General features: G+C 35.5%; 1 protein-coding gene across 2 annotated transcripts in view; it reads right to left on the bottom strand.

Moving 5' to 3' along the window:
- SLC49A4 (solute carrier family 49 member 4) overlaps positions 1 to 14,656 on the bottom strand; it is a 79,006-nt gene that overhangs the window by 40,555 nt on the left and 23,795 nt on the right. For both annotated transcript variants that reach the window (XM_032480452.1, XM_006189856.2), the window contains exons 3-4: positions 10,837 to 11,102; positions 5,453 to 5,582 (exon numbers count right to left, since the gene is read on the bottom strand). In XM_032480452.1, the coding sequence (XP_032336343.1) occupies positions 5,453 to 5,582; positions 10,837 to 11,102 (396 nt within the window). The remainder of the gene's footprint in view (positions 1 to 5,452; positions 5,583 to 10,836; positions 11,103 to 14,656) is intronic.

Raw genomic sequence — 14,656 nt, 5'->3', positions numbered from 1 at the left:
TGAATCTGTAATTATCTCAAAGTAAAGTTTAATTTAAAGATGTAATAAATATTAGATACCATTCACAATAGCTTTAAAAATTTTTTTGAAGTATAAGGTATCTAGAAATAAACCAGGAGGGCCCAAGACCTCTGCGGGTGGGAAGTTTAAAAAAAAAAAAAAAGCAACTTTTAATCTAATTTAGGCACAGAAGATGACTTAAATAAATGGAGACAGAGTCCATGCTATCAGGTCACTCCCAATTAATCTATAATTCAATGCAATCACAATTAAAATTCCAGTTGAATTTTTTTTAGAAACTCAAGAAATTTGCTCTAAAATTCATATGGGAAAATAAGAGTCCTTGGAAAGCTAACTCACCCTTAAAAAATATGAAAAAGGAGGCCCTTGTCCCATCAGCTATTAAGACAAACTGCACGCCCAGAGTAATAGAGATAGTATAATATTGGCTCAAGAATGAAGAGAACAATGAAGGAAAATAGAGGTAAGACACAGAAACTCAAGTTACAATGGAGGTGACACTACGAAAATCAAAGGGCTAGTGATTGTTTAGTGAATGGTGCTAGTTCATTTTAAAGAGGAAAAAAACCACGTGCATCACTGGTTAACACTATACACTAAGGTAGATTCTCGGTGGGTTGAAAACCTAAATGTGAAAGAAAAAAGCAGAAAGTTAATAAGTGAGGAATTCACTGGCAAAATTAGTAGACAGATAACAGAATGGGAATAGATATTTGAAATTTTTCAAATCAACAAGGAACTTTTATCTAGAATATGTAAATCATTAAGAATAAGATAGCAACTACCACTGAGAAATGGGCAGAAACTATGAAGAGGAATTTATAGCAGATGAAACCTAAACAGCAAACAACTGCATGAGAGTCCAAACTTATTAAAAACCAGAAAATAAAAATTAAGCAAAAGATATAGATTTGTGTATACCTGTTAGACTGGTAAAAATTACAAAGGTGGATAATGCCAAGTTTGGTAAATATATGGGGAAATGGGCACTGCTAATGGAAGTATAGGAAAGTGCAGGCATTTTCTAGAACAATTTGACAATACTTGGCAGATTAAGTTTAAAAATATGACCCAGCAATACTGTTGCAGGGTCTGCTTTCCACAGAATTCTTAGGTGTACGGTGTATTAGGATGTCACTGCAGTGGTATTTGTGGTGACAGCGTGTTGGAGGCAATCTGGGTACAAAATGGGAGTCGGTAGATAAAATGTAATGGTTTCATACCACGTAGTACAAAGAACTAGGTGTACCCAGGCACAGGGATATATCTTGAAAACAGAGCCCTAATATCACAAAATGAGAGCTGTCCAAATATCACGTGCCTCCTGAGAGAAGGCAGCATCCCCCATGAAGCGGCCTTATAAAGCTGAAACCCAAACCTGAATCAGATGTTGCTCCTGCTAACAGTTTATAGGAAATACAAATGGCAGAGGAACTTGGCAAACTACTCAACAAAGAGACAATCAACAAAATTTAGAGCTACAGATTTAAAGGCATTCGAGTCAATTGCAATGCAGTGACCCAATCTGGATCCTGATTCAAACAAATTGTTAAAAAAGACATTTATGACACTTATGAGACAATTGGAAATTTAAATGCTGATTTGATAATAGCAAACTAAAAGTTTTTAGTGTGATAATAGTACCATATTTATGTTGAAAAGAGTCTCTGTCTTTTTAACATATATTATACATATTGAAATATTTATGGATGAATGATTTATCATCTAGGATTTGCTTCATGATACAGGAAGGGGAGAAGGAGGTAGAGCAGAAATAAAACAATACTGGCCATAAATTGGTAATTGTTGATATTGGGATATGGGGATATGAAGGTTATAACTATTCTACCTTTGTATTTCCAAAATGAAAAGTCATAAAAAAAAAAACCACATAGTGTTTAATGAAAAAAGTCAAACAGAACGAGATACATAATGTGCCACTCTTTAGATAAATTAAACATAGGTACATACAAACAACACACAGATTGCAAAGGCACAGAGACAAAGAGATATACATTAAGTGCACTTGAAAGGTGGCCTGGGTAGAGGGAAGGGAGAGGGAGTGGGAAATAAAAAGAATGAGTGAGTAAGTAAATGAATAAATGTGCTCAAGTGTCCTGAAGTAAGGAACATGTTCAACTCAGCTCTCCACTCATGAAGTCTAAAAGGCAAAAACCACCACCACCGTCTTCAAACATTAAACTGATGTATAAAGGGAGAGAAATGTTTACATTAGGTTACACAGGTTAAATGCATATTAAGAGATGGGAATCATATGGATAGTAAATAAATAACTGTGGTCGAAACTTTAGAGCATAACCATTGATTTCTTTCTACGCAGACAATGGAATTAGAATTTAGAGGAGGAGTTATTCTGATTAATCCAAGAAGTAATGATATCAGAAGCTCTGTGAGGAACCAGAGAAGACTACACAGGTAGGTCAGGGGAATGGAACACGGCAGGCCCAAAGAACTCCCCTGGAGAGCCCAAAGTGGAAGCAGGCAATCCTGCAGATTAAAGGACATGGGAAGAGACAAAGGAATGTTAGGCTTTGGTGCAAAGGGTTTTTAATATAGAAGAAAGATCTTACACTCTGCAGTTTAAACAGAGAATAAAGATCTTGACTGTAGAGTAATCACAGGGTATATATTGGTCAGAGTGATCATTTTAAGTTGTTTTTTCCTTGTCAGAAGAATCTTTACATAACTCCTTATTTAAAAAACTTCCAGTGACCCCCTCATTTCCCACAGAATAGTCCAAAATTATTACTATGGCATAATCTGACCTTAACCTACCTCTCTAGCCTTACCTACTACTCTCTAACCTCTTACTTTACATGGAAGAAAAACTTAAAACAGCACTTAAAAAAAAAACTATCATTTTAACTCTCATCTTATAAATGTGTGTCACTGATCACAATTCAATTGAATTAATATTTCTTTGCCTATTATGTGGAAGGCAATTTACTAGGTGCTGCGGAGATGTGGTTTTCAAAAACTTTTTACTGTATACCAGAATAAGAAATAAATATTTACTTAGTGACTTACTAATACTCAGTACATATATACTAAAACAAAAGTCTCACAAAAAATATGTATCATTACTACATATCATGCAATAATATTTTCTATTCTATTTTATTCCATTCTATTTTCTTAAAAAAAAAAAAAAGGCAGTCAACCTATTAAATTGGATGGCTATAAACCAAAGTGTGAAAAACAATGTTACACAGCAATGCTAACATGGCAGCCACCAGTCAAATGTAAGCACTTGAAATGTGGCTAGTGCAAGTGAAGAATTAATTTTAAATTTTATTTCATTTTAATTAATTTAAACCCAATTTAAAAGTAGAAAGAGTGAAAAGAATTTTTCCATTAAACACAACTTAATTTTTTTGGCAGAACTACATTTCACTTTAACAGCTGCACTGGGTAAGAAATGACTGTCGTGTGCACAGGGTAGCCTATGTTGCTGTTTCTAGTATTATAACCCACCACTGATCTTCTTGGTGTCAATGAACTAACTCGGTTCTTTTTTTTTTTTTTTTACACACTGATACAACATTGTAATTTGCTTATGAATATTCTATGCAGAAAGAAAATAGACGAAGTATGTCACAAATTTCATTATGAATGATAAATGCAACTTATTACAGCAGAGTAAAATTGATGTCTGTTGTGTAAAAAGAGTTTTAGGAAAAATAAGTGGATAATATTAAAGGCCATATTTAACAAATACACGGTGAATTTTATAAGAAGTTTCCCCCTAAAGTCAAAAAAGAATCAAGAAAATTAGTTGACTGAAATCTAAATTAAATGTCCAACAAACATTTTAAAACAATTTTTTACAGATCTGAGCTTATAATTTTGGTCAGCTATAAAATAGTTTGAATTCCTGCATATGCAAAAAGACATTTTTAGATGGAGAGATGGTAAAAGAAATTGTTACTTTAGCTATGGAAATTTTGCTTAAAATTATGAAGAGAAAAAAATTTTAATGTATTCTACAGAAGCGAAAGATCTCCAATTAAGGTCCAAACAATTGCCTGTAGAATATAACACCTTTCAAATAGTATAAAAGATGTGTTGATTCAAAATTTGAAAAAAACGCAAGTATTTATTTTTAACTTTGGATAAATACTGCAATATGGGAGACACTGCTCAATGAAAACTTTTTTAATAGTAAGTCTAATGAAATTTAAATGCAGACCAAGTATTTCTAACGCAAATTTAGCATCTAAATTGAGATGTCCTGTAAGTGTAAAATACACAGTGGATTTCAAAGATTTTGTATGAATAAAAGACTATAAAGTATCTCATTAATAATTTTGAATATTGATTGCATGTTAAAATAATATTTTAGATACACTGAGTTAAATAAAATATGCTATTAAAGTTTCTTTCCACTTTTTAAAATAAGGCTACTAGAAAATTTAAAAGTATACATGTGGCTCTAATTATATACCTAATGGACACTTTTTTTATTGAAGTATAGTCAGTTTACAATGTTGTCAATTTCTGGTATATAGCATAATGTTTGTCATATATATTAACATACATATATTCCTTTTCATATTATTTTTCATTATAGCTTACTATAGAATACCTAATGGACATTATTAATATAGAGGATACAAAGATAGTTCTTGCCAAAAGGAGCTTACCATCTGGTGGGAGAGGAAGACTAGAAAAGAAAGAATGGACAAGGGAGAGTTGTTGATCAATCAATAAAAACTCATCTCAACTAAGTGGGGAAAAAATTCAAAAGGCAACTTCTAGTGGCCCAATTACAAATCATAATCACCAGTGATGGTCTATATATTCAAAGAATCAAATTCAGTACTGGGGCATTTGAGCTTTCAAGGGTAGAATTCAATCTAATTACATTTAAGTTATACCAATAAAATAAAGTAAAACAAATATTAAGTTCCTCAAAGTATGATCCCTTTGGAGGTTCAAGATGATTTTAGGTGATATGTAAATAATGTTATTTATTTTATTCATTTTGTACTGACTAGCACTTGCTTATTTTAATGTGTATTAGGAACTATATATTGACTAAAAATAATCCATATATTAGGAAAAATACAATAAACACATAAAACCCATGATTTCACAGATCCTACTAGGTGATGTTTCCTTATAAAAGAAAATTATTTAACTAAAATATTTGATTTTTTAAATATTAGGTAAATAACAGTGTAAGTGGTATATAGAAAAAGCAAAATTATAGAAGTTTTGCTTTTGGCAATTTTTAAAGATAGCTTTCTGGTAGGAAATTCCTCTAAAATATTTAATCAGTATTTTTATCTACTATTTACAACCTGATTAATAGGTTGTTGAAAAATTACTATCTTAAATTACCTTAGATAAACGTGGAATTATCTTGAACTACTAGTCAAAACCACTCAGTGATTCTAAGTACATTTACCTTAGTAATCTACAAAAGCTCCGCCGATAACTCAGCCGCTGGCTAGCTGCAGCAACACTGGGAGGAAGAGGAGGCCGAGTTGGGAAATAAGCTAGAGTTGCAGAAAATAGTAAGCAGACAACTCCAAATTCTGAAAAAGAAAACAAAACAAAAAAAAGTAAAACGTTAATCAGATAACACAAAAAGTTCAATATTTCAAGTATTTATTTATCTAAAAAATATTTGTTGAGCCTCAACTAAGCTCTGGATATACGATCAAAATATAATACATGCCTAGCCAAAATAGCTCAGTCTTGTGAGAAAGATCCATACATAAAGATACAACTTTTAGTAGGTCATAGGTAAGAAGTCCTACTAGAAGTAAATAAGTATGGTAGTACACCGCATAGACAAAAAGACAGGCAGTAAACAAATGTTACTCTACTGGAGAAAACAAAAATCAACAGTACTATCTGTAAGAGAGATCTTTAAACAGGTCTAGGATGATTGTCTAATAAGCATGGTCCTCAGAAATAAAGAATGTGATTGAGAAAATTGGTAAGAATAGGATAGGAGAAGATTTGATCAATGATAGGATATTCTGATGCATGGACAGACTCAATTCATAGGCTATATGGGAAATTTGAACAGAACAGGAAAGCATCCAAGAAAAAAGAAACCAAGAAATAGAGAGCAAAATTTAACAAATCCAAGACTAGCTAACGTAGGCCATTAAACAATCAGAAGTAAAATAAACATCCGAACAATCTTAGTTTAACACCATAACAGAAGGGAAGGTTCCTAGAGTCCTGATCATTCCCTACAGAGTTCCGGCACATGAAGTCCCAGCTTTTAACTGTGCCCAATTTAGTGGAAAGCATGACTCTGGTAGAAAAGTCAGGAAGCCTTGGAGTATAGATCTGTCTATGCCATTAATTAACTTATAAATTGAATGAATCCCTTACTGCTTCTGGGTCAATAAAGGGAATGGATTAAGTGATTTCTAGAGGTCCTTTCAGTAGGATAATTCTAACTATAGGGCTATATTCTTATCAAAAGGTATGATATTTCTATAAGACACTTAACCACAAATAGTGCCTTTATTCTTTGTCAATCTGAGGAGCAACAAAAAGCTAACAAATTGTTTTAATTTATAGTTTTTAAAATTATGAGTAACAATGAATATCTTCCATATACTCACTGGCCATTTATATTTTACCTTCTGTGATTGCCTTGTTCATATTCTTTCCCATCTTTCTACTGGCATTTTTGTAAACAACTTCATTGAGATACAATTCATGAAACATAATTCACAGATTTACACTGCATAATTTGATGGTTTTTGTATATTCATAGAATTTTGCAGCCATCGCTACAATTTTAGAACTTTTTCACCATCCCCCAAAGAAACTGTATCCATTACCCTACAATCTTCCAGCCGTAGGCAACCATTAATCTAGTTTCAATCTCAGTTTTTCTATTTTTCCTTTTGCCATTTGTGCCCTTGGTGTCCTTTATAAAAAGGCTTCACCTAGCCCAATGTCATGAAGATTCACTCCTATGTTTTCTTCTAAGAGTTTATAGTTTTAGTTCTCACATTTAGGTGAGATCTTTTTTTTGGAATGATGTTTATTTTTAAAAATTGATGTATAATCGGTTTATAACGTTGTGTTAATTTCTGGTGTACAGCATAGTGATTCAGTTATACATATATACATATTTCTTTTCATATTCTTTTTCATTGTAGGGTATTACAAGGTATTGAATATACTTCCCTGTGCTATGAAGTAGGACCTTGTTGTTTATCTATTTTATATACAATATTATGTATCTGCAAATCCCAAACTCCCAGTTTATCCCTCTATTCCCCATTTCCTCTTTGGTAACCATAAGTTTGTTTTCTATGTCTGTAAGTCTGCTTCTGTTTTTTAATAAGGTTCATTTGTGTCATTCTTAAAAATATGATTTGTTTTGAGTTAACTTTTATGTCTGGTGTAAGGAAGGGGTTCAAACTGATTGTTTTGCATATGGATATCCAGCTATTCCAATACCATTTGTTGAAAAGACCACTCTTTCCCCATCAAATTGTCTTGGCACTGTTGTGAAAAGTCAATTGGCTATAAATGTAATGGTTTATTTTTTGGAATCTCACTTCTGTTCCATTGATTTATGTCTAACCTTAGGCCAGTATCATGCTGTCTTGATCAGTGTAGCTTTGTAGAAAGTTTTGAAACTGGGAATTGTGAGTCCTTCAACTTTGTTCCTTTTCAAGGTTGTTTTGGCTATTCTGAGTCCCCTGCATCTCCATGTAAATTTTAGGATCATCTTGTCAATTTCTGTAACAAAGGCAGCTGAATATTAATTGGGATTGCACTGAATTTATAGATAAATTTGGGGAGTATTACTGTCTTCACAGTATTAAAACTTCCAACACATGAACAGTAATGTCTTTCCATTTCTTTAGGTCTTCTTTCATTTTTTTCAATAGTGTTTTATAGTCTCCAGAGTGCAAGTTTTACACTTATTTTGTTAAATTTATTCCTAAGTATTTTATTCTTTTTGAGCCCATTGTAAATGAACTGTTTTCCTATATATTTGGGTTATTCATTACAAATACATAAAAACACAGTTGATTTTTATATATTAACCTTGCATCTTAAAACTTGCTTTTTTAGGAGTTTGTTCATTTTTGCTGAACCTGTTTTTTTAGATCTAACAGTTTTTTTATATAGCTTACAGAGGATTTTCTATATTCAAGATCATGCCATTTTCAACAGAGATAGCTTTACTTCTTTCTGATCTAGACGCCTTTTACTTCTTTTTCTTGCTTGGTGACCCTGGTTAGAACCTCCAGCACCATGTTAAGTAGACATGGCAAAAGTAAACATCTCGTCTTTTTCCTGATCTCGGGGGGAATGCTTTCAGTCTTTGACCATTAAATATGACCTTATCTATGGATTTTTCATAAACACACTTTATTAGGTTGAGGGAGCTCCTCTCTATTTTTAATTTGCTGAGTGTTTTTATCTTGAAAGGGTGCTGGATTTGTCAAATGCTTTTTTTCATCTATTAAGATGATCACATAGTTTTTCTCCTTCATCCTACTGTTACAGCATATTACCTTAGTTGAATTTTGAATGTTAAACCAAGTTGCATTTCAGAAATAAATCCCATTTGGTGATGGTGTATAATCCTTTTTATGTCGGTGGATTTGGTTTGCTGGTATTTTGTTCAAGACTTGTGGGTCTATATTCATAAGATATAGGTCTGTAGTTTACTTATGATGTCTTTGTCTGGAATAGTTTAGTTTAAGAGTCATTAATTTTTAAGGTCACTATTCTAAGCAAAATATTTTCAATGGAATGAAGGGTCATGGGACATTATTTCAGGGAGGCAAATTGGAAAACATGAAAGCACTGAAGCAATAGCTGGAAGCTCTGAGCAGGGGTTTCTGCTTGACTGCATGGGAACCATAAGCCAGAGGATGTAGAGCGTTAATACAAGCCCAGTAGTGCCTAAAATCCAGTCATTTAAAAGACACGGTGATTGCTTAAGCTTTCAATAAAAAGAAGGATATAACCAAAATAAAGCTTAAATTTATGTTTTACCTGCTTTCAGTTTTATTTACTTACTCATTGTTACATTTCAACGTTTTTCTTTAAAAGGAGTGAGTTGTCTACAGGAGGATTAAATGCTTTACTTACTGTCATCACCTCTAATTTCACTTTTATTCCCTCCAAATCATATTTTGAAATGCAAATCCCATCATATAACTCTCTGGTATAAAATTTTTCAGAGTGTGCCCTTTGTCAACAATATGGTGACCTTCAAACCCTTCAGCCCTGCTCAGTAGGCTTGTATGGCCTGGCTTATCTCTCCAGCTTCATCTGTCTCCACTCTCACCAGACATAAGCCACTCTGGGGTTTCAGCTGCTTGAATGTGGCAGGCTCTCCCCCTTACTGGGTTTCTCCTCCATGGTTCTCTCTCTCTCTAGGATATTCTCCTTCTGCCCCCTGTATCTGGCTAACTCTCTCATCCTTCAGGATCCAACTTAGATGCTGCATCTCCAGGAAGCTCTACATGACCTCTAAAATCTGGGTTAGGTGCTTCTCCTCTGAGCTCTCAGAGCAACTGTAGGCCTTTGGTTATACCCCTAACCACCTCATTTTACTACTGTTGGTTAGTCTGTATCCTTTGGGACACATTAAGTTCTGTGCAGGCAGGAGCCACATTTACCTCAGTGCCTAGTACACGGACAGATACAACAGAGGAGTTCAAAATGTATTTTGTTAAATTAATAAGTAAATACAATATAATTTGCTAAATTAATTGTAATTTGTAATATAATTCGTTAAATTAATAAGTAAATACATGAACGAATACAAAGGTTATCATAATCTAGTCCTTTATTTTTCCAGCCTCATTTTCTGCCACTTGCTACCTATACCCAAACACACATACTTACACTATTCTAACTTGGTAATTTACAGAAAGTTCCCCGGGCATATTGAGCTCTTTCATACCTTCTCTGCCTTTACAGTTGCTGTTCCTTCTATAAGGAATACCTTAACTCACTTGAACATTTGGTGAATTCCTATGAAATTCTTAATTTTAATTATCACGTTCCTAGTGAAAGGCCTTCCCTGACTCCTCAATCTCTCCCCAGAGACAGGTCAGTTAGGCCTCTCAAGCTCTGTATATCTCTATTTGTATTATAATTATCTCATCAGTGATCTTACCAGTTCCCAGGGTTTAGCACAGTGCTTGGTATATAGCAAACACTTATGAAAAGTTTTCCAAATGCAGAAGGAAATAAAAAACAGGCATATGGGGAGAGGAGATATATCTAAGGAGATCTAAGGGTAGACAAGGGCTTGACTCTAGAAATAAAGAGAAAGGGATCAGGAGGATGTTTAGAAAAGGCCAGTAGCCCTTATTAATAGACTAAACATACAGAGAGCAGGAAATGAAAAGGATAAATTGTGGGTGAGCTAGGTTTATACGGTTAGAGAACATGATCAATAACAGGGAAACTGCAAGGGGAAAATGGCTTAACACTTACCAACAGATGCTACATGAATGTTTACTGTGGATCATGACATTTAGTTTTTTTATACTGATAAGATATCTAGAAAAGACACCACACACTCTGTTATACAGTGCTTAACTGTATATGGATGGGAAGGGCAACGTTAAGAAATAACCTTCCATGTAGCAATAATTCATCTTAAACTTAATAACTTCCTAGAAAGGGTAAGTTTTAAACAGGCATCTCCACATTATGTGACAAGGAAAGCACATATGTATGCGTTAGTCCTCTGCTTCATAAGAAATGATCTGGTAGTGTGAAGGGGATGGGGATAACAGACAAAATACAACAGGAAGAAAATAAACTTCAAAATACCTGCATACAATACAGTCTCTATGCGATCTTTAATGTGGGCCCTGCTATTCTCTGAAGCAAGAAGAGGCGACGTCCCATTGGGAGCTGGAACAACAAGCGGTCCAACTAAAAATGCACAGGCTCCCCCAAGATAACTGAGCATTGATGCAATAGCCGTGGCAGTGGCCCGCTCATCTGCGGAAAACCACGTTGTGGAGAGGAACGGAGCCGCGTTCATTACAGTCGGACCTGCCAATCCATTTAACAGCTGTCCTCCGTGGATTAGTCTGGAATTAAATTAAAAGGCTGTGAGGTAGTTGAAACGGGCATTTTCTAGACAAAGAGAAGTTAGCCAAACAGCAGACAACTACGGTATTGAGAACACTCGTCTGTAAAGAACACGATGACGCACCTGAAAGGCAAGGAATGGTGACGCCCTGTGAGGGGCAGCAAATACAGCAACAGGCAGCTCTTACTCCTTTCACAAGTATTTACTGAAGTCTCTGATTTGTGCTGCCTACCAAACTAAATACTGCCAGTAAACTTGTTTCATTTACTGTCACAACATTGTGTGGAAGTTATTATTTTGTTGAGATGTGAAAGCGTTGGCTTGGAAAGATAAAGAAACTTGCCCAAGTGCTAACAGGCAAAGCCGAGATTTAGACCCAGGTCTGACCCTCAAATCCATACTCTTATCAGACTGCCACTCATAAAGAGACCTAGTAAGTGCCACCAGCCCTACAAGTAATACAGTTTAGTTGAGCTCAACATTTCATGCCTACTCTATGCCAGGTGATGGGAATACAAAAAAAGAAGATAATCATTAAAGAATCTTAATAGAAGAGGAATTGGTCGAGGAATCAGATTATCTGGTCTGCATCTAACTAGCTGAACGTACCTGGTTAATATATCTTTGCGGGATTCCATTCCTTATCCTGCAAAATGAGATGAGTCTAAATTCAATATGCATGTCTTGAGCATCTGTTAGGCTGAGGTCCTGTAATCACAGTACCACTAGGTCCCTTCCAGTCCTAGTGCTCTGACTGTGACTTTAATCATACGGGTGAGTGAACAGTGGTTTCTTCTTCCACTCCATTTGTTCTCTGGCTCATCCTTCCTCAGTATTATAGTCAATGCTCTGTCCTGTTCCTTGCTCAACAGGGAACCTGAAAACACTTTCCCACATTTCTTCCTCCACCTTAACATACACAGTCACATTCAAGAGTAGCCTTGAAGGAGAAAAGAAGCCAGAAGTCCAAAAAGCACAGACAAGAAAGGGAGGCGAGTCAACCTCTTCTGCTTTGGAAGGTAGAGGAAAGGGCAGGAACAGCGTATGTGACATACACGTGACACTAACTACTTTTTCTTTTTGCTCATTTTGCTTTTTAATCACCATGAGGGTGTCAAATCCTCTTCTTGACAAGTGCCACCTTAAGCTACTCAGAAAAAGTTTTTCGAATGCAGAAGGAAATAATAACCAGGCATGTGGGGAGAGGTAGGGCCTATGTAGAGGCATAAGTGAGTGGGAAGTGAAATATGTGAATTAAAGTCTGCTCAACATCTTTGTAAATGTTGGAGAAATTACTCGAAGGCAAAATAGTTCCAAGCATCATTAATGTTACTAAATTAAGAAAACTAAAGACATTTAAAAATCTTCTCGCGTAAGGGGAATTGTCTTCTAGATGACAAAAACAATTAAACTGTTTATAAGCCAAATACCTCCTCCAAACGCCGGAGGATCCCAAGCTGTCACAGCAATTTCATCGTGTTCTTGAAACTATGTCATGGGGTGGTTTTAGTCACGACTCCTTTAATCATGACTCGTGATGGTACAACCATCAGACAGAGCATCATGGCTCATAAAGGTAACTGCTTTGATATTTAACACCTTTAATAAAGTTGAGAAGGAGAAGAGCTGGAATATAAGTTTTATTACGCCTAAAAATGTTAAAAGTATAAAGAGAACATGGAAGAAATAATCTATTTAAAAAAACAAAACACTGATGAAACAGTACGACCCCTGAAAATTAAAGTATAAAACTCAAACTATTACCATGGCTTACCTCTTTGCTACTTGTCAGTAAAATCATGAACAGACTATTTTCCAAGCAGCAAACATAAGAGTCATAGAACGTGTGAGCTTGAGATAACATAAGGATCATCCAAGTCCAGTTTATTCAATTCTCAAACCAGAGTATTTCTCACTACCACATGGACACCTGCTGAGGTGGGTATCCAGACAAATATAGCACTAGAGACATTTCAGATGGGCTCTCAGTCTAAAAGGTCACTAAACTTTGGAGGCCAACCTAAAACATGAATTATCAAAGTGAAAAATTATACTGAAAATCATGCTGGTTTGGTGTTTTAAAATTATTCTAATTTAAATAATCATGTGCTTTTTGCATTAAAGGTCATCATACACAAGCTGCACTCCTCCTAAATGAGCTCAGTAGGAGAACTGAGACCTACAGGACCTTGGGTTACCCTCTGACTTCACGGGACACCTGGCAGGGAAACCCAGTCCCTGCTCTTCTCAGCATCTGTAAGTTTTCCAGAACTTAGTCCTGCTCCTTCTTGCACTTGCATCTTAGAGTCCCTCGGGCTTGGCAGTTACTAACATAACTGGTTAGAAGCACTGCTGTCTGGTAACCATGGTATAACACCAATCTGTAACATCAAGATGCTCATGTTTTACTGACACTGTTTTCTGTTACCCACCATTAATTTACCCTATTTTGAAATTAAATTTAATTTGCTTACAAAAAAAGTACTTAAAATTAAAATTCAGTTATATATATAAAATCTAGCTTTCCCATTTAATAGCAATGCAAAATTAGAGGTATTTTTTTTCTGGAAAAATACTGGCCCTAAGACATAATACAATCATACAAACATTGCCATAAATTATTTAAAATGACAATTAAGGAGATGAAATAACTAGAAATTGTTCAATACAAGCTGTATTATTTAACTTATTCAACAAACATGTATTGAGTGGTCACTGTGTATTGGGTAGGCACTGTGATAGGAACAGGTACATGAGAATGTAAAATTAAAAAGCTAAAGCTCTTGCCCTTAAGAATCTCTAAGATTAGTTGAAGAGTTACCTACCAACACTATACCACGAATCTAAAAAAAATAAGGCAATAATTGGCCCTAAGCTTGCGGGGTCTGTCACAAGAATACCAATGGGAGTTTCTGCATGTCTGGCTCTGACCTATAACATTAGGGGCTTCACATGTACATGTACCCATGCGGACCTAAAGGCCCAACTCCACCCAAGATGCATCTGTCCCCTTCCAAAGATCTGCCCTTTATTTACCTCTTGAGCTGAGGGAGCAACACCAGGGTGCAGTTTACTCTTGGAAGAAAGAGGCCTGTTACAGGGATTTCTGGGGTCTTGTGTAGTTAGAAGGTGGTAGGCAGGGCAGACACATCTTCTCCGCCCTACAGATTCCTCACTGCATAGGGAACAGCAAAGCTGAAGGAAAGCCAGACTGGGACACTCAGGCATGGAGCCCAGGACAAGGGCCCATTGGCAGTACTGGCAACAATAGTGGGGATACAGAGGAGGGGACAGTTTGGAGGGTTGTTAAGGTCATACATTAGACACGGCTAAATGCATGACAGGGTATCAGGGGGGTTACCCATACTTCTGTAAAAGTGTCCAATATGTGGAGAACACCCACATTTTAGAAACAGAGGAAGAGGAGTCTAGAAAGACGATTGAGAAGGAACAACTACAGAGGCAGGAAGAAAAGAAATAAAACAGGAAAGACTGGTGTCATGGTAACTAAGGAAAAAAATGTTTTGAGAAGATGAGGGTGAAAGGCCAGGA

Source organism: Camelus ferus, chromosome 1 (assembly GCF_009834535.1).
Source record: "Camelus ferus isolate YT-003-E chromosome 1, BCGSAC_Cfer_1.0, whole genome shotgun sequence".
NCBI classification, from domain to species: Eukaryota; Metazoa; Chordata; class Mammalia; order Artiodactyla; family Camelidae; genus Camelus; species Camelus ferus.
Note: the sequence above shows the minus strand (reverse complement) of the source record. Positions and strands in the feature narration are given on the sequence as shown.